The sequence below is a fragment of the Alternaria ethzedia genome (assembly GCF_023757985.1).
Source record: "Alternaria ethzedia strain BMP 0044 chromosome Unknown scaffold_20, whole genome shotgun sequence".
Classification (NCBI taxonomy): domain Eukaryota; kingdom Fungi; phylum Ascomycota; class Dothideomycetes; order Pleosporales; family Pleosporaceae; genus Alternaria; species Alternaria ethzedia.
In genome coordinates, this window is record NW_026056213.1 from 304,508 (window position 1) to 324,108 (window position 19,601).

General features: G+C 53.4%; 6 protein-coding genes across 6 annotated transcripts; 2 read left to right on the forward strand and 4 right to left on the reverse strand.

The window, feature by feature from the left end:
- Nucleotides 1-814: 814 nt before the first annotated feature.
- On the forward strand, nucleotides 815-2,050 carry J4E87_007401 (uncharacterized protein; the record flags this gene model as incomplete). The annotated part of the gene is made up of 5 exons (XM_049378997.1): nucleotides 815-818; nucleotides 920-1,029; nucleotides 1,454-1,878; nucleotides 1,931-1,972; nucleotides 2,023-2,050. 5 exons carry the CDS (start codon nucleotides 815-817, stop codon nucleotides 2,048-2,050), a joined length of 609 nt encoding a protein of 202 aa, XP_049231267.1.
- Nucleotides 2,051-4,880: 2,830 nt separating this feature from the next.
- On the forward strand, nucleotides 4,881-5,790 carry J4E87_007402 (uncharacterized protein; the record flags this gene model as incomplete). Its single annotated transcript, XM_049378998.1, has 2 exons — nucleotides 4,881-5,402; nucleotides 5,455-5,790. 2 exons carry the CDS (start codon nucleotides 4,881-4,883, stop codon nucleotides 5,788-5,790), a joined length of 858 nt encoding a protein of 285 aa, XP_049231268.1.
- Nucleotides 5,791-7,138: 1,348 nt separating this feature from the next.
- On the reverse strand, nucleotides 7,139-8,973 carry J4E87_007403 (uncharacterized protein; the record flags this gene model as incomplete). Its single annotated transcript, XM_049378999.1, has 2 exons — nucleotides 7,139-8,628; nucleotides 8,682-8,973. 2 exons carry the CDS (start codon nucleotides 8,971-8,973, stop codon nucleotides 7,139-7,141), a joined length of 1,782 nt encoding a protein of 593 aa, XP_049231269.1.
- Nucleotides 8,974-12,504: 3,531 nt separating this feature from the next.
- Nucleotides 12,505-15,207, reverse strand: J4E87_007404 (uncharacterized protein; the record flags this gene model as incomplete). The annotated part of the gene is made up of 5 exons (XM_049379000.1): nucleotides 12,505-13,691; nucleotides 13,738-14,788; nucleotides 14,835-14,952; nucleotides 15,024-15,055; nucleotides 15,157-15,207. 5 exons carry the CDS (start codon nucleotides 15,205-15,207, stop codon nucleotides 12,505-12,507), a joined length of 2,439 nt encoding a protein of 812 aa, XP_049231270.1.
- Nucleotides 15,208-15,773: 566 nt separating this feature from the next.
- Nucleotides 15,774-16,823, reverse strand: J4E87_007405 (uncharacterized protein; the record flags this gene model as incomplete). Its single annotated transcript, XM_049379001.1, has 1 exon — nucleotides 15,774-16,823. The coding sequence occupies one exon, from the start codon at nucleotides 16,821-16,823 to the stop codon at nucleotides 15,774-15,776; it is 1,050 nt and encodes a 349-aa protein (XP_049231271.1).
- Nucleotides 16,824-17,276: 453 nt separating this feature from the next.
- Nucleotides 17,277-19,204, reverse strand: J4E87_007406 (uncharacterized protein; the record flags this gene model as incomplete). The annotated part of the gene is made up of 5 exons (XM_049379002.1): nucleotides 17,277-17,528; nucleotides 17,724-18,137; nucleotides 18,200-18,443; nucleotides 18,490-18,916; nucleotides 19,042-19,204. The coding sequence occupies 5 exons, from the start codon at nucleotides 19,202-19,204 to the stop codon at nucleotides 17,277-17,279; spliced, it is 1,500 nt and encodes a 499-aa protein (XP_049231272.1).
- Nucleotides 19,205-19,601: the final 397 nt, after the last annotated feature.

A 19,601-nucleotide genomic window follows, 5' to 3' on the forward strand; every position in this document is an offset into this window, starting at 1 on the left:
CCCACCCTGGATGAAGCGTTGATGGAACCAGACGGGTCGTCACGTACCTAGGCATGTATACGTTGGCTAGCCTCTGCGGTTCTACGCGTGGGCATCAATAGCAGGTAGTGAGGAAGCAAGCCGCCAAGTTAGGTCTTCTTGAGTGCAAAGGAATTAGCTCAAATCATTCATAATTGGCAGCTGTTATGGAGCCTAGCAGTCGCAGGATCTGTAATTGGAGGGCTGTCGTTATCAGATACTAAGATCTAGTGCCGGTATTGCGGACCTTGGGATACGCAAGGCAATTAGTGATATCGGGAAAGTGCGTGAGTGCCTCTTGACCTCATGTATGTCCTTATCGATAACGCACCTCCGCGGCGCATCATCCACTCTCGTCGCAACTGCTCCCGGCCATCTTCAGGCTGCCCGACAATTACACGCCAGTACGCGCCCTGTACACACTCCTTAGACGTCTTTTTCCTCGCTCTTCACTATGTCCGACAAACCGACCCCCTCGAAAGCCGACGAATGGAAGGGTTCCAAAGCCAGCAAATTCGACAAGTACGCCACCGCAACGATCGCGTCGCAAATGTATGTTGCACACAACAGGCGCTGATAGATTGGTATAGCAAAGCGTATAGCGAATACTTTGATCCATGCCAAGAGGCGGCAGACAAGAGTATAAAGTGTTTGAAGAGGAATGGTGGTGAGAGAGCTATGTGCTCGGATTTCTTCCAGTAAGTGCAGTACATCGGAGGTTCAAGACCCAGCATTGCATAAGGAGGCCTTCCGCTAATACGTGTTCAATCAGGGCATACCGAGAATGCAAAGAGCAATGGGTACGTGTTGTCCACCCTCGATCCAATCGACCGCGACTATCCCTCCATGCCGTACAACGCGTCGCGAAACCGCCACGGAAGAGATGCTAATACCTATACAGCAAGAAGCAAGGAGAGAAGCGAGAAGGAACAAGTCATGGTTTGGTTGAGCAATGCGGGCAAGATTTGGGACGCGCAAATGTACAACATCTCCTCTCTTCATAGGCACGGCGTTTGACAAAGGTTCACGTTTACTGTAACATACTTGGATCCACTGGAGGTACTGGTCTATTGGACATGAAGATCAATTGACTGTCAGATAGTCTGTGGAAGGATGTAAGCAACCTCAGTGCGCTTGCTACTAGATGCGACAAGCAGAACTTTAACGCCATCGCCGAAGCATCTTCGTCCCAGCCACACACATGCATCTAGAGCTATAGCTTGTACTCTCCTACCGCGGCAAGCGCGAACTCCAGTTCCAATGCCCTGACGTAGATGCGATCACGCAATTTCCCCAGACAAGCCGTCAACCCACCCTCAAGTACTGACGTGCTCGATTCATTGGTCATGCTCGTCGTACTTGCCCTGATTACCTTGCCCTTGCAGCGTGCATGAGGCTGTGTGCTGACGATCTGCACCCCACCACCCCACTAAAGCTACCCCTCCAAGGCATTCCAGGTTCCTTCTTTCCGCCCACAGCAACCTTCCATCCTCCACTCATCTCCCTCTCACCCTCCAACTTCATGAGAAGCCTCCTTAATCCTTCCTCTTTCCAACGCGCAACAACTCGAGCTTTCACCACGACCGCACGCATCATGGGTGTCCAGAAGACCATCATCCAAGAGGGCAACGGCCCATCCCCACAGAAGGGTGACAAGGTCACCATGGAGTACACTGGCTGGCTCAAGACCCAGTCCGGCGACAAGGGCAAGCAGTTCGACAGCACCACTGGCCGTGGTCCCTTCCAGACCCCCATCGGTGTTGGTCGCGTCATCAAGGGCTGGGATGAGGGTGTTGTTCAGATGAAGCTCGGCGAGAAGGCGAAGCTGGACATCAGCAGCGACTTCGCTTACGGCGACCAGTAAGCCTCCATGATGTTTTCTGATCAAGACCTAGTACTGACTTCATGATAGGGAGTTCCCTGGCTTGATCCCCCCTCACTCTGACCTCATCTTGTAAGTTCGCGTCGCGTATGAATTCCACGAAAGTGCTAACTCCGCGATAGCGAGGTCGAGCTCAAGAAGATCAACTAGGTCTACGAAGCATCCAACGACGGGAATACACGATGATCGCTATCAGTGAATGGGAATAGTCAGAGGACAAACATGACATTCAATATACTCGGTCATGAAACTCGTTTGCCAGTCCACGTTGTCTAATGTGCAGTTACATACTTTCTCATATTTTCAGATCATCATCGTCAAGCTTTCCATTTACGTGCCATACTAAGTCGTATGTCACAGCATCGCCCGCGAACTACTGAATCCAGCCATATGAGCATGCTAAATGAGTCCAAAAACACCTAAGCCCACGCAAACTACAAGACCCACCATGCTGATGGAGAAACGACTGGCCGAACTCTCGGTATGAGTAGCCACCGAGGCGTCTGTAAGCCCATTTACCCACAGGCACATGAGCTGTGTGTCGGGAACACTCAGCGCATTGTCGACGCCTTTGTCTGGCGACCAGAATGTGGTGATGATGATATCAGTATAGGACCCCACGCCGGTCTCATTATGGCTAAAGGCCAAACTGAGATCGTTGGAATTGGGGAGGGTCGGATGACAGTTAGAGCTCGCATTGGCAGAAGAGTTTGGCGGCGTAGGCGCTCCCTTGCCAGTAAGTGCTAGAAGAAGTTAGCACAGGGCTATCTCTTTGAATGAAATGGGGACACGAACGTATGGCTGAAATTGCATTCCAGGAAGTCATGTTTGTCTTCTCTGTACATTCCGTTGGGAAAGTCTCCATTCCTCTCTGCACGCGCATGCAGCTCTCTTCCGTTGTCTCTGTTGCATTAGAAGGAGAGAGTGCCAGCAGTGTGTTGGCCTGCGTTACCAGCGACGAAATGCAGCTCGCCCCAATTGCCTCTGCGCAATCCCATGAGTAGTTGCGTCCAAAGGTGGTATTATATATGAACACAGCGCAACCCCGGTACGGGAGGTCGTCGCGATCGAGTTCAAGAGACGGAGGGGTGCCGAGATAGAAGTCTTTCTCCGTGGTTTGGTCCTTTATCGGAACGTCTGTATCGAGATGGGCGGCGAGTGTCCACGTCAAATTGTTATTGTCATCGAGGATGGCGGTGGAGAAGGATCTGAACCCGATCCTCTCATAGGTTCTGTTGGTGACATTGCATTCTGCTTTAATGGCATTGCTTCCATCAAGGGAAGCCTCAGGGCAGTGTACGTCGGCACACGAACCGACGGAACTGTTGAGGGCGTATTGTGCGGACGCGGAAGCCACGAACGAGGTAAGTAAAAACGAGGTTGGGAGCAACATCTTGAAGCGTTTTGACATGGCTAAGCTCCACGATGGTATAACAGACGAGTAGGAGGTATAGACTTGTAGAGGCTTCTACAATCTTGGAGGACGCATGCAAGCCATGGTCTAGCACATTATATGTCTTGAGCGACCCACACCGCTGAGCTTCACTGTGCCACCTTCACATCAGGCCCTCTACCACGAAAAGCTTCTTTACTTCTTTACTGCGAGACTGGCTAATTACAAGGTATATGTGAGCTGTTGTACATGAGGCACAGTATACGTGACATGCGCCAAGTGCCGTCCTTGCCGTATAATCACCTGGGCATACTGCGTTGTTCAGGCAGCCAATTTCCATGTGTGATGTGATGGGATTTGATATCTCTGAAGTAAGGCGTCCCATACTCAGTACTTTATTATTGCTCCGACAGCAGCTGTACCGAAAAGATGCCGTGGTCATCTGGAACCCGGGAGACACGACCTGCGAGGCTGACTTGCGTTGATGACTGGGGATGATGCTGGGAAATAGTCAGGTGATCATGAGGAGAAGCGTTTGCGAAGCATAGTCAAAGGGAACTTCTCCATCGGAGAATAGGGTCTTGAGGACCATTGGGGTCGCTTCTGATAGTGCACGAATCGGGTGTCTAAAGCGGTTGATGCCCTCATACAGCCTTGCATCTGAGCGCGACATAGCCCGAGTCATGCTGCCGTCCGTCGTAGCAAGCTTTTCTCTATCATCTGGTACGTATACCAGGAACCTCGAACCCCGGTCTTGATGGAGTTGTAGAGCCTGCTCGGTTGCTATCTCTTTGCAGGCTGCCGTGGGTGACACAATCGGGGTGGACGGATTGGCTGTCATGTGGCAGGCAGTTCAAGGTGTTTCTCCACCATAAAGACAGTTATTAAGTACATTTCATCGTTTAATTTATAAGCTCGTATACTTCTCGTGTTACCATGTGCAACATCAGAGTGCGTAGGATCAGGTAGGCGTCCAAGTGGATGCCAATGTATAACAGTAGGTAGATCATGACGTCGGCCATTCATTCGATGATTTCCATAGCTGAGCATGGAAGACGGATTCATATCAAGAAAGTAATGTCAGATATTGCCTGTAGTTGCACGAGGCATGGTTTGGGGCGTGTACAAGATGGAAGACACGCTTGGTGCTTGGTGGGGATGGCAGATCTTAGCGCGAACAGCTGATCGCGGTCGCGCGAGAAGAACGCGCCAGGCTGATCTTCTACTTCCAGCACACACACCATGCAGCATACCTTCCTATTCGATCCACCAAATGTTGTAATATAATTGAATCGTCTGATTTCTCGTCCATGTGGTCTCTTCCAAAGCTCACAACGTGTGTGTGGACCCACTCTCGACTATGGAGTTGCAAGCAGTGACATCACGACTGCAGGAGCGACTGCAGTATGCGTCTAGAGCTACCTAGAGGAGGTTTGATGGCGACTCCATTTCTCTCAACAACTTGGTATGCTCCTACCTTCTCAATTCCTCCGCTCATCGCACTCTGCTCTTCGGCACATCAGTACTCGTCCGTTGCTGACAAGTTCACTCAAGTATTCTCCATTCATCGCTACCCCGCTATCCACCATGTCGGCGAACTCTCTGAACATCAATTCGACTCTGAGTCTTCCGAAATCGCAGTACAAGATTCCACAAATCGGCTTCGGAGTCTACCTGTCTCCAAAGGACGTCTGCGTTGCCTCATGCAAGAAGGCCTTCGAGGCAGGATACCGTCATATCGACACAGCCCAGTACTACGCGAACGAAGAGCAAGTTGGTCAAGCGCTGAAGGAAAGCGGGCTCCCTCGGAAAGATGTGTACATCACGTCCAAGATCTTAAGCGCTGGAGAAGACGTCGAGTCTACATACAAGAAGGTCGCCGAGAGCGTTGAGAAGCTTGCCGGAAAGGATGGCTACGCAGACCTGTTCCTCATCCACAGCCCCAACGGAGGCAAGGAGGCCAGGAAGTTGATGTGGCTTGCGCTGAAGCAAGCGCAGGAGAAGGGCATCGTGCGCGACATTGGTGTCAGCAACTACGGCATCCAGCACATCGACGAGCTTGCCTCCATTGATAGCAAGGCCAACCTACCTGCTGTCAACCAGATTGAGGTTTGTTACATTTCCCACCTGATCGCATCGCCAAACTGACAGAAACGACCAGCTCCACCCCTGGTGTCAACAGCGCGAGGTCGTCGAGTACTGCCAGTCCAAGAACATCGTCGTCGAAGCCTACTGCCCGATCGTCCGCAACGAGAAAGCCAACGACGAGACGCTTGCCAGCATCGCCAAGAAGCACAACAAGGAGCCAAACCAGGTTCTCATCCGATGGAGTCTGCAAAAGGGCTACGTTCCTCTTCCCAAGAGCGACACGCCATCTCGCATTATTGGCAACGCCGACATCTACGGTTTCGAACTTGACAAGGACGACATGGCTAAGCTGGACGGTCTGGATCAAGGAGCCAAGGGCGCTATTGTGCAGGCCGTAACCAATGCTTAATTCGCGTCTGTTACCTCGCACATCATTAACAGGCGTGCAGGTGAATAACCGGTCAGGGGACATGGCGAATGCATCCACGCCTTGGATCAGATCTATGCGCGCAATGTTGGAGGAAACCTACAGGAACCGGGCGCCCACGTACTTCATGCCTGGTCCTCGGTTCAGTGTACAGTTTTCAGACTGGATTGACCGACGAGCATAGCTTTTCGCTCATAGTTGCTTTACTTGGATCCTGTGTCGTGTAGCTAGCTCACGTACCCACGTATGGCCCGAATGCAGATTCCGTCAATCAAAATTGATTATCTGCTCACACGTGTAGGACACCTCTTCAGGGGGCTAGACTTGAAGGATAAATACAGTCGTAGCTACGTTGCGTGGAAGCGTAACTATGGATGCTGTGGAAAGCAGTTGTATCTCCCTCATGGCAGGGCGTGATCGTGTTCCATGTTGTCAACACGACGCTGCGGAGATGGGACGATAAAGGTAGTCGTAGTCGCCAACCAAAGCCAAGCTGATTCGTTCCGTTCACGCGTACGCGTTCGCGTTCCATGGTTTCAAAACCTGGAATACCCCACCATCTGGATCAGAAACCCCGCCACCCCACCTCATGCGACCGAAAAGTTTTGCACTCTCGCTCCTTCTTCCGCACACAATCGTCTGCTGGTTTGCCCCAGACACACTTACTTTATAATCTATGCCAAGCTCAAACTTCCATCGGTTTTGTAGTGTACGTTGTTCAACATCCACTTCTCGCTTGCCCCCGCTAATTACCATATAGGTAGCGGTTATCACTCCGGATTCTGATCTCAAAATCAGTGTCTTCCGGCAACCCCGGTTCGATTCCGGGCAAGACCTTTCTTTTTGTTTTGACTATGTCCTTTTGCCAGTGAAGGGTCTCGAATGCTCGACAGACTGTATGGAGGTGTTTTGGAGAGTTGTGGTGGTGGTGGGATTTTTTTAGACGTCTCATTAGCGTCCGGTGTGTGGAAGTCGTGATATGAAAAAGTACGAGCCGACGTTTCATGCTTGCTCAACCTGGAACCCAAGGTGCGCTGTCTTTCTTCACACTCTGAGCTAGGCAACGACATGCCTGGTCGTACACGATGTTAGGTAGCGTTAAGCTTCTCTTCTATTCTTGCAATCCTACAGATATGTGCAGACACTATGCTGCGTCTATTAATACTAACCAGCAGTAAACATACAGGAAGAAAGAGAAAACAAATCGCAAGGCTGCGCAATGCTATATAGCATGCCGCCTGGTATCACAAAGGAGCACCGCGAAAAGAAGTTAATGTAGCGCCATCGCTAAAAGAACAGGACAAAAGAGAAAGCTGCCGTAGAATGTCTCTCAGCAAAAGAACTTGTAAACCTTCTTCCACCTTGGCCACTTCCTCTTCTCCTCGCGCTCCTCTTCTATCAGTGCCTGGATGTTGAGCTCGCGGATGCCAGTGACGAGATCCATGTTGTGCGAACGCACGACCGAGGTGCGGAACCAGAACTTGTAGGGAAAGTAAAAGGCAAGGGTGACTGGCAGCGCGAGGTAGACGCTGAAGAAACGCTGGAGACGTTGTGATGTTGTAAGCTTGTCCATGTCGATTGGAGCAACGGACACGTAGAATTGTGCAATGAGAACGAGGACGTTGAGAATGAGGCCAACGTAGGATCCAATGAGGCCAGGTTGAGAGCGGAAGGCGAGCTCATCCAAGCTGTGTCCTTGCACTTTCCAACCTTGACGGAAGCGAATATGTGCTAGGCAGATAGACAGCCAGGTGAAGACCGCTGAGAGAGCAGACAGCGCAAGCAGCCAGTTGAAGGCGGCGTCCTGTAGCCTACGGTCCGCGCCGGCAAGGAAAGCGAGGAGACCAAGGGAGGAAGCAAAAGCAATGGAAACGAGAGGGCGACCCTGGCGGTCAATGTATGCGAAGATCCTGGGAGCTTGGTGTTGCTCAGCGAGTGCAGCGAGCGTGCGCGAGGAACCGTAGATGGAGGAGTTGCCAACTGAGAGAACCGCAATCATGATGACGGCGTTGAAAACAGAGGGCAGGCCTTGGATTCCGGCGTTTTGGATAGCGATGACGAAGGGCGAGGCGACAGCATCGGCAGAGTTCTTGTCTTGAAGCAGACGCGGATCGTTGTAAGGAACCAGCAATCCGACGATAGTCAGGGAGACGATGTAGAACAGCGAGATGCGCCAAAAGACCTGCTTGACAGCGGTAGGTAAGGACTTGCGTGGATTGGCTGTTTCCGCTGCGGCAAGACCGACGAGCTCAGTTCCAGAGAAGGCAAACGCGGCGTTGACAAAGACGCTGCAGAGACCCTTGAAGCCGTTGTTAAATGGACCTGGATCGCGCCAATACATGCCGCCGATGTAACCCCCATCTGGGCCTCCGCCTATGTTGATGATGATACCGAGGATAATGAAACCAATTACTGCTGTGATCTTGATAATAGCAAAGACGAATTCGGCTTCACCATACCCTTTGATACCGAAAAGATTGATGACGACGATCAGGACCAGGAAGACGGCCACCCAGGCGTTGTTGTTGACCTTGTCACCGTTCCAGTATTCTATTGTAAAGGTCGCAGCGACGATTTCCAGTGGTAGTACGACAAGCCATTGGAGAGCATAGTTCCAACCCATGGCAAAGCCCCATGCGGGATCCAGGAAGCGCGTCGAATATGCCGAGAAGGAACCAGCGACAGGAAAGAGTACTGCCATCTCGCCCAATGCGTGGACGGTGGTGTACAACATGATACCTACAAGGCAGTAGCAAATGACGAGCGATGCTGGACCACCATTTGCTAGCGCTTGCCCTGAGCCGACGAATAGACCGGTACCTGGTAAAGTCAGTTTGTGGATCGTCGCTTGGTCGACGCATGCCAAACCATACCTATGGAACCTCCGATTGCTATCATTTGCAGATGGCGACCTTTTAGTCGCCGCGCAAGTGGTGAGTTTGCCGTGTTCGCCGCCGCGGCTTCTGGATCGAAGACGTTCCCGTCGGCCCCCATGCTTCCCTTTGGCGTCATAGTCATGGCAAAATTCGGGTCCCGCTTGAAGCTCTCGATGACCCTCCTCCCCAAACCGTCCTGGTACCGTGATGATTCGCCATAGTAGTCGGACCCTTGCGAGGCTCTTCCAAAACTCTTCTCGGTGCCGTACATGTCGTCGTCTATCGTCATGGTGGATAAGCGCAACGGCGCGATGACAAGCGACGATAAAGAGTGTAGAGTGCAGCGGTCCTGCACGTCGGTCGGAGTCGCTGCAGTGCAGCCGTTGGAGGAATCTGCTTTCTCTTGTGCGATGGGCGCAGGGGCGGGATATGAGTGCGGTGCTGACGACCAGACTGGCAGGGCTTAGGCCTATTCTTGAGGCGCGAGCGCATCCACGGAACTGAGGCGCCCAGGGTCAGTGTCCTTTCCAGAGTGCCGGGTTGGGACTATCGACTAGGATGTGCAGTAGCCGGGGTGCAGCTAGATTTGGCTTAGGTGTGGGAGATGTTATCGCAGCGTGGCGCATCTATGGAATCAATAGACGCAGAGCTTGTCCAAGGGCAGAGCTGTGCAATAGTGATGTGATTGTTAGTGAAATGCCGACTAGCAATTACCTTTACCGTTTGCAAGGAGCCTGTAAGGAGCATGGTGAGGGGGGACCGGCGTCCTCATGGACCGGAGAAATGTTGCACATTCGCTCCTTCTTCGCTGAGTTCGCTCCTTCCGCCTCCATCCTTGGCCGCGGCAGACACCGATGACTCCAAACGTCCCAAAAACCCGCAGAGCTGCAGGCGGTAATGTCACTCTCGGTCACTTGACTCTATTCTACAGTTCTCCAGATTTGCGTCTCGCGCGTCGGACTCAGTAACGTCTTTAGGCGCTGGCTGCCGGCGCTATCAAACGACGGCGACCTCACGGTGTCGAGTCCTAGTGGCGCTTGCGTGCCTTCCCCAAGTCCAACGCTGCACGGGCCGCCCTTATCTCCAAGCCACCAGCACACTTGCGGCATGTGCGCGCAAGACATGCCACTCACCCCACGTTACGGTCAAACGTCTCCAACCACCCTTCCAATAATCGCTATCGTAGCTTTTAGATGCTCCTTGCTGGGTTGCCTCACGCCTCGAGCTTTTGGGATCGTGACTACAACCGGCGCGACCTCGGGCTCGACCTCTCACAACACCCGTTGACCCGTCCCGCTGCCGCAGCATTGGCGCATGGCCGACGTGCTGCTTTAGGCCTTCCAAGGTTGCCCCTTCATGCTCTATCATGAGCTCGCCTATGGCCTGGAACATTCACGAAACTAATGACCCGGCAAGTTCTAGCTTCTACCGTCAGAACGGTCAGAACGGCGACGCCATGGCTCGACATGGATGTTTGGCCACCCTGCGTCTAACAAATCAGCCCGGCACATAGCTTCCTGTCGCTATTATGTGTACCCATTACGCGCAGCCGTGTTGATACTTGCTCGATGGATGCGTCGGTAAAGACGGGTAAATCATATCACGTCTTCCCGATCCATATCGCTTGACGACCCTCCATCAACGCATCCTGCCACATGCAGGGGCTACCAAGCATCCTCATGCTTCTCAATTTAACTTCATCTTCATCCGATGCAGGTACAGATGTCGCCTATTCATCGCTTGGTGCTCGGCCATCGGTATCTTGAGAGAACTGGGTATTGTACCAACACCGCGCCGCAATCTCCTTTGAATTGTGTGCAGTATGCCTGTCGACTAGCTCGGCTTGCAGCGAACGTACACGAGCAGTACGCCCCGCATCCTCTCGTCATGTAAGAACACACGCTGGCCCATTGCGAATCAATATACATGTGTGCTACCTGGACCCTTGCACCATTTCCCGTATCAGTCAAGTAACTCTGCCCATTCGCCTGCATAGTCGAGCATCTCACCTCATCGACGATTAGCCGTCCCTTCTTTCACCGGCAGGCTCTTCGTAAACCTCACATGTGCAATCTCATTTGCCAAGAATCCCTGGCCAGGACGCAGTGTCGTTACGGCTGCCGTTTATTACTGGTGGGGTCAGAAAACGCCCAAACCCACATGGTAAGCCACCACCAGCACCTATCACATTGTCGCAACACCTAGAGTCTCTACCAACTGTTGCATGTTTCACCGACTCTGCCTCGGTTGAAGGTTTTGCACTATCGCTACACACGCATGTAAACCGTGATCGCAGTTTCGCAGGCAAAATCGCGGCAGGATTGGCTTCGTTTGAGATTCCTCCAGTCTTCTACGGTGCAGCGATGGCGCTCGCCGTTTATGCACTGATGCACAGACTGATCTTCCCGGCTGACCTTGCATCTTCCGAGGAAGCAGCTCACCAAGGTGGCGTATCAGTCACCCCATTCTCCCTGACATCTTTTGTGAGTATTGCTTGGTTGAAGGCATACCGCATTCGTTTCCAGGACACGATATCACAGCAATCCCTTACCTCTCCCTCAACCTGGACACCCCTCTCGGATGTCCGTACTAAGATAATGCACCAAACTCGGACTTGCTCCCTTATGGTCCTTGCGGCGTTTGACGTAACACAGCGTTGCCGCATCGTTACCTCCCCCTGCACCACCTCCCACATCTCGGCTGTTGGACTTGTGCCTCGTGCGCATCACATGGCAAACCTCACGCATTGGGCGCAATGTCACTAAGAAAAGTACGCATGACTGTCTCAGTAGACTAGAATCAACCGGGAGGCTCTCACAGACAACAGCATGTCACTGAACAGCTCCACTAGACGATTCTAGCGCTTCCGACATGTTAGTCGCGTTGTTACCAACACAAGTTTCAGCCGCAACACCGTTACTTTTCCGCACCAAAGATCACCACCGGAACTTTGTCAAGGCCAGATTTCGTACAAGGTCACACCAACCGTTCCGATTCAACCTCGCCTCCGACGCCGCATGTCCACCACACCGCCTCTTCGACGCCGATGTGCAACGCAAAGGCTTATGTTGAGCACAAGTATATCCCTACTGATTCAGCTGTTGTACCTGGATACGTATATGCATACACGTGTCTTTGTGCAATGTTGTTCTGCGTCATCGATTCTCGTTGCTTCGGGTGCTTTGAGGGCGTATCGTGGGGGATATATCGACATCATGACGCTGGACTGAGTGATGTATTCGCTGATCGCGACCAGGGACCGGGTTAGTCGGGAATGCTTGTGTGACCAAGATTGCGTCTACGCTGATCGATATGCAGTACTAACGTTGAACCGTTGACTTCGTATCCTGACGACATTGCCGTTCTCTTTGAGTCCACACCGCTGGAGGAAAGTCGGCTCGCAAGACAAAGGACGCCGACTGCCTGATGTGGCAATCGTTCAAAACTTTGAGATGAGCGGAATATCATCTAGGGGCTCAATAAACTTCAAACGTGTAGTGGAAATACAGGCGCAAGTGACAGACGCCATGAGGTGCAAATGATGCATAGTGTATACGTGTCGATAAAATTAGAATGAACGAAAGGAAAACGCATGTGTATGTAGGTATCCGATGAAATAGACAAACGCCGCGAATGTATGCCGTTAAAGCGCGAGAGCATGAAGATGAAGGCAAGAAGCGAAAGGAAGTGAACAAGTACCACGCAGCAAGAAGAACAACGACCACAGCCCAAAAATGGCCATAACAAGCGGCCAACCCCCACATTCTCACCAAAATAACCTCAAACCTCCTCTTCGATCTCGCGCCAATTTTCCAAATCATCAAGCTTTCTCTTTGAACTTCTCTTTGGGCGGGGTCAATGGCCCAGGCGCTTCCTCCTCAATGAACTCGCCTTCACCTAACTTCCCGCCAAATGTATCCACCTCTTCGACCTCCTCTTCTTCTTCCTCATCTTCCTCTGTGATGCCTAAGATCTCTCCACTCCTGCGACCCTGTACGCTCGTTCCCCGACTCCCCATACCACCTTCTCCACTTCTACTCCTCCAGCCGCCGCTACCATTCGTCGAGCTGCCATTCAGACCTCCGGTATTAACATTAAGCATGGGACCTTTGAAAGGGCTCTTCCTCCTCTTTGCGAAGACAAGACCCGGGGACTGCGGGGGAATGCTGTTTCCGTTTCCGAAAGCGGCGCTGGATTCGTTGAGACCGGGTGGGAAGCCAGAACGTACAAGGCGGATGTTGGAAGGAAAGCTTGAGGAGGTGGGGGTGGCGGGGAGGACCTTGATGCTGTTGTGGGGGGATTTGGAGGGTTTGTGTGAATGGCCGCTTGTGGAAACGGCGGGAGAAGCGAGAGAGGCGGAGGATGTGGATGAGGCTTTTGAGTGCGAGTGGTGGTGGTGTGGCATGCTGCGGATCGAGGATACAGATGACGAAGTGGATTTTCGACCGCGGAGACCGCCAGACGAGCGACGGTAGGAGGATCGTGGTGTTAGTGGTGCGGGCGATGCTGACAGCCTTCTCATGGAGCCTGAGCCGTGTGTTGAGCCTCGGGGCCGCGGGCCAGGCATTTGTGGTGTGGGTGGAGACCTGGGGTTCGTGTGTACAGACGACCGATTTGCCGTACTCTGTCTTCGTGTTGAATCCGAAGACTTGCTTGGAGGTATCTTTGGCGACTGTCCACTGCTGGCTTTCGAACCCGGCGATCGCGCTCGTTTCGACGTCTCTTTTATCCAATTTCGAAGTGTCAAAAGGTGATTGATGAAGGGCTGTTTCCGGCGTCGCTTAGGCACGAAGCCATTGGGAGAAAGAAGATCTGGATTGGTAGATACGACCTGTAGCATACTGCTGCGTGAACGCCGCCTGTCGAGATCCTTCGCTGGTGGTGGCGGACGTGAGGATGAATGGGATTTCCGACCCCGACGGGTATCGATTGGAGGGAGCGGTTTGTCGTCGACTGTGAGATTGGGTGAGGTGATTAGCTCTGGCAGCTTTGGCAGTTCGGGAGCACCTGTCTCGAGTTAGAAGCGTTTCCTGATGTCCGCCATGATACTCACCATGTAAGCTGCTTCGATTTGTGGTCCTGCCGCGACTCTTAGGCGTAGAGGGAGAGTGAATGCCTTCTTCGTCAGACTCTCTTATGGTAGGCGCAAGCTTGTCAAGTCGACTACTTGCAGCGCTCAGTCGTCGGAGGCTCTTAGCCTCTGCTTCTTTCTCTTTGCGCTTGCGTTCTCTCCTCTTTGCCTTGCGTTCCTCTTTTTCGAGCAACAGTGCCCACCAACCAGCTAACGAGTCGCATCTTTGGGCCAGCACGTTCTCAATCACCATGTCAATATCCACCCCGGCAGCGCGCATGCGTTGCAAGACCTCCTTCTCCAGCTCGGTCGAGAAAGGCGCCGGCTGTTGGAGCTTCAAGATCTCCTGCTGGCGGGGCGCATGTTCCGATAACCAAGGGTTCTGTAGTATGTCTGCCAGTGTAGGTCGCAAGATCGGCCGTTTGGATAGTAGCGACTGACATAACTCCTTCGCTTGCTGCGGGAAGTGCTCCGGATATTTGGGGTCCTCCTTCAGTATCTTGTTCTTCGTGACCATTTCGTCGTCGTCGTCAAAAGGCAGCTCGCCCACTAGAAGCGCGTAAAGAATGATGCCCAAACTCCAAACGTCCACCTTTTCGCCTGCGTACTTTTCGCCCTTGAGCATCTCCGGCGCGCTGTAGCAGATTGTCCCGCACCATGTCTGCAGGTAGTTGGACTTGCCCTCGTACTCGCGCGTGAAACCAAAGTCGACCAACTTGACGTCTCCGTGCTTGTCCAGCAGTATGTTCTCGAGCTTGAGGTCGCGATGGACGCACGACTTGTTGTGGACGTAGGTGACGGCGCCGACGAGCTGGGTGAAGATGCGCTGGACTCTGGCGGGCTCGAGGGCGCCCTTGGCCAGTAGGTAGTTGTAGAGTTCATCGCCCTGGCAGTACTCGAGTACCAGCCAGACTAGGTTCTCGGTGACTATGACCTCGTACAGGCGGGCTATGTGTGGGTGCGTGAATTGGCGGTGGTGATGGATCTCGCGCGCGAGGTTGGCGTCGTCCTTCTTCGCGCTCTTGAGCACGACCTGCTTGCGATCAGCGTGGTTCCTCGTAACGTCCTGCCGGTGGTACCTTTGAGCCATTGCTGAGTTTGTGCGACGCCAAGTAAACCTTGCCAAAACTGCCCTTGCCTATAAGTTTCCCCAGTGTATAGTTGCCGACCGTCTTGAGATCAGTCGCGGCGAACTCACTGGCCCTGCGTCAGCAAATTGGACCCGGTGAAACACGCAGCCGGCGCGCAAAAGCAAAGAAGAGACTTACTCGAGCAGCTGTTTGTACGAATTCGCGAGCTGCTATAATTTGCGTCTCAGCATGCGTGTTGCAAACATGCGCCTGGGGGAATTGCTTGTTGCGGCGCACGAGCGTCGTTGGACGGCAGCGGGACGGGGCCTACCTTCTTCCTCTGGGCCTGAATCTCAGCCTGGGCTCTGAGATTTGACTGCATGGAATGATGCGCCGCTGCTCCGTGGTGTCGCCTGCGCAACCAGCGTCATCTATGGGTTGCAGGAGTTCGGACTGGCGAGCGAGCGCCGCGGAAGAGAGAGACGGCTCCGTATATGCTCTGGTGGCAGCGAAAGTGGAGAAGGCCGCAAACGCCAGGGGCCTAGGGCGTTCGAGATGTGCGAGGATAATAATACTAGCTTTGCGCCGACCGCGAGTGCGAAGAAGTGTATATTAATTGTGAATACTCCCAGGCGGACGGGGACTGGGCGTGCCGTCAGATCTCTCCTGAGCTTCCGGTGCTGCCATGGATTCGGGGAGCGCGATCCTGGTCGCAGATCATCCACCGCTGCTCTGGGAAGGCGCAGGCACCACCACCACAATGCGACGCGACGTGGTTTGGACATCGTTCTCGTTTCGAGTGTACAAGTCAATAACGTTTGTGCAATGTGTTCTTCGACCGAGAGCCGGATGCATGTATGCGCTTCTTCTGACGTTGTGTTACACGGCAACCCAAGGACCGAGATGCGACGGACTGTTGTCAAGACACGAAAACTCTACTGTTATTATCTACAGTTTACTGCTCGGCCCTCCAATGTACGTCTGGCCTAGCTTCAGCATGTCGATCGCCTCTTGCACCATCTCGTCGACAATCTCCTTTGCGGGCTTGATATCGCCGATAACCCCCGCAACCTGGCCCATCAGGAACGGGATATCCACATCCTTCCCATCGTCCATGTCCTTCGCCAGCGGCACAACTCCCGCCTCCGTGAGCTTCTTGATCTCGTCCTCGCGCTCGTGCCACTCTTTGATGTAGTCGTTGTACCTGACGCGCAACGGTCGGCCACTGACAACCAGTGTCCGGCCTGTGTCTGTGAAGTCGGCTGTGACCACGTTCTCCTTGTGCATTTGCGAGCAGCCAGCCTCAGTTGATGCGACGAATCGTGTGCCGACCCATACGCCCTGTGCGCCTTGCATCAAGCTGCTTGCCAGACTGCGGCCGTTATAGATGCCTCCCGCCGCCACTACGATGGCTGGCTGACCGGTCAGAGGGCTCTTGTATTTGCGCGCGACGTCCACGACGGAGGGTATCAGGATGCTGTTCGCGATATCGCCGGTATGTCCTCCGCCTTCTCCACCCTGGGCGCACACGATATCCACACCTGCATCTAGTGCCTTTTTCGCATGTTTGGGGTGTCCGACCATATTCATGATCAAAATGCCTGCTTCGTGAAGCCTCTTGATCGTCCGCTCGGGCGGTACACCAACAGCGCTCACAAACAGCTTTGCGCCATTCTTGATTGTGACTTCGATGAGGTCATCGAGCTGTCCATGGGTGTAGTCATGGTTCGTCTTGCGTGCGCTGCCGCCGACTTGTGGGAGTGCGAGATCGACACCGAAGGGCAGGTTCTTGTCTCGGAGGTTTGACTTGAGGTCATCGATGATCGATTGGAGCTGTTCCGGTGTGTATCCGAGACCGCCAATTACACCTAGGCCACCAGCGTTCGACACGGCAGCTGCGAGGGGGCCACCAGAGGTGCGCGCCATGCCGGCGAGGATAATCGGATACTGGATGCCCAGCAGCTTCGAAAGCGGCGTCTGCAGTGCCGGCGGTGACATGACGGCGTAGGCTGTGGTCGCGGGTCGTTGATAATTGAAAGTAGATGGAGTAGGTCACGTCGGATAACGCGAATAAAGGTCTGAAGAGCGTGCTTCTGGCAGCAATGAAGCTATGTGTAACCGCATGGTGAGTATGGGAGTGTGCATGCTAAATAGCGGCCGTGCCTACTGGCATCCTCGACTGCCAGGGGTTTTGCGGGGAAAACGTGGGTGCACGAGCCGAGGCATCTTAGCTCGACTCGATACATCGTTGCCATTGCCGAGATTCGCCCGTCGTGGACGGGATGAACATGCATATTTGGTAGTCACAATAGGCATAGTATGGGAAATTTTCTGCTGGAGAGCACGATGATATGCATGTTGGAAATCATAATCCATACTATCGATGTTGTTATCAATAATCGGCTTCTCGCACTATACTCACGTATGCCAATTGCGGAGCACAAAGACGCTTCAATCAACATCTAAATCTGGCTCTTCTGGCTCCTCTGACTTCGCCGCATCGTTTGACAGAAGACGAGCAGTCTTGTCAGCCATTGCTTCCATTTCCGCATCGAACTGCGCAGTCACATCATCCCAATTCATCTGCTTCATGAGCTCGTCGAATGCTTGGTCAGTCATATCGAAGTCCGCAATAGACGGTAGGTCCGCATCATCCCAACTCCACTGCTTCATAAAATCTCCGAGCGGGTTCGAAGACGTTGTCTGAGATGGCGGAAGCGGGACATCATTTGCAAATTGAGAAGACGTAGATGGGTCGAAGAGTGAGTCTCTATGATATTGCTATTAGCGTTTGACTCCATTCATTTGCCCATTAGCTTGTGCATGCCCGTTGACTTTTCCCTGCGCAGGTGTTGGCTGCGGCGGAGGTGGAGGGACAGGCCCGAATGGTCGATGCACAAGCGCCGGTTCGACACCGTCTTCTTCAGTGTCGTCGTCGTACTCTGCGCTATCTTCGTCCTCGTATTCGTACTCGCTCTCCGTAACTTCTTCATCCTCCTCGTCCTGCTCCTCGTGATCCAGCTCATGCATCGGAACCTGGCCTCGACCTTGTGCCTGCATTCCACGACACAGTGTTTCCAGGCGGGCTATCTTCTTCCGCTGGTCCTCGGCTTCCTTGGTCCGCCTGGCAAGCTCCTCTTGCATCTTTTGGCGCTCTTCCACCATCTCGCCAATATTGCGGTTCGTGATGTCCTTGTGACGTTGCAGCGTCTGGTTCTCCTTTTCAAGACGCTTGGTTTTCTTTGACATCTCCTCCATCTCCTTGCGGAACGTGAGGAAGAGATCGTTTGAGTTGTTGAGCGTTTCCTCGACCTGCATCTGGTCAGTATTAACCATGATGATACAGACCAACGAGGGGTTAACGGGTTGCATACCTGTTTGAACTTCTCCACGTATATGTTGAGCTGCGTGCGTAGTTCCGTCTCGGTCTGCGAAAAGGTCGACACTTGGCGGGTCAACTGGTGCGACTTGGAAGATTCGGCTTCTTGTTGTTTGCGCTGCTGCTCTAGTCGGGCGGCGTGATACTGTATTTCGAGCTCTTTGAGTCGCAGCATCGAGTGGTATTGTAATTCGCGCAACTCGTACTGGTCAATGAACGACTTGAACTTTTGACGAAATCTGCTTCGTTAGTTCATGCTCCCAAATTTGGCTGTGCCACACATACATTTCGTCCAGTTCTTGCTCGGCTTGATTCTGTGGTTCAGGCCCGTTCGCAGCTGCTATGCAATCGTCCACGTCATTCACCAGGTGTTCGAGACGCTCGTGTAGTTCTTGCCTGGCGGTGGATTCGCTAGATTCGAGCTTGTGTAGTTCGTCCTTGAGTTTCTTGTTTTCCTTTGCAAAGTCACGCGACAATTTGTCCAACTTGTCCTTCATTGTCGTAACCTTGTTCAACTCCGACCTTTGCGCGTCCTTTTCCTTCTGCAGCTGGTCCCCGCGCTTCTTCGCCTTTTGGTGTTCGCGTTCCGTGCGCTTCATATCGGAGAGGAGTTCGGTATATCGTTTCTGCACGACTTCGAGCCGGGACAGCGGGCCGTCCATGTTGGAGAGGAGCGAGGAGAGTTCGCGGTTTGCTTTCTTAACTTCGCGTTCTGTCCATGCCATACGTCAGCCAACGATTCATTTGATAGGGCCCCAGTCTCGTGCTGTGCAGACATGGGCTGCGCCACCCAGAGTGTCCCCTCCTCCACAGCTCCGTCGCAAGAGGTAGACGCACCGATTTCGAGTTCCTGCTCCTTGTCCCCTGCCTGGTCCAGTTCGAGCTGAGCAATCTTGGCCTGGATCTGCTTCTGCTGCTCCGAGGGGTCGGTCGCCTTCTTGCCTTTGCCCTTCTTAGCGGGCGCAGGCGCAGGCGCTGGGTTGTGCTGTGCGGGTGCCATGTTTGCAGGAGAGGCAGATGCACTGCGGCTGGCTTCGTGGTGAGGGCGGGACTGGGCAGACGTCGGCTGGCGCTGTTGGGCGACGGTTGCCATGAAGTCGTGACTCTTCCGTGTAGCGCCTCAGCTTGTGGATCCCCCGTGTTGCCTCCGACGGTTCCTCCGCCTATGCACTCAGTCTCACGTGTCCCCAATGCAGGTCTCTAGGCAGTCCAGTGGCGCATCCGTCTGGCAGCAGCCGCCTGTCTACAATGCGCGTGGTAAGGATGCACGTCTTCCGCCGGCGTCTCGGGACTGCTTCGGGTGAAAACAGGTGTGGAGCGCAGTGCAGGGGGCGTCAACGGGCGTGGTGTAGCAATATGTACAGTGTCGGGTCATGCAGTCGTCGGGGTCGGGTCGG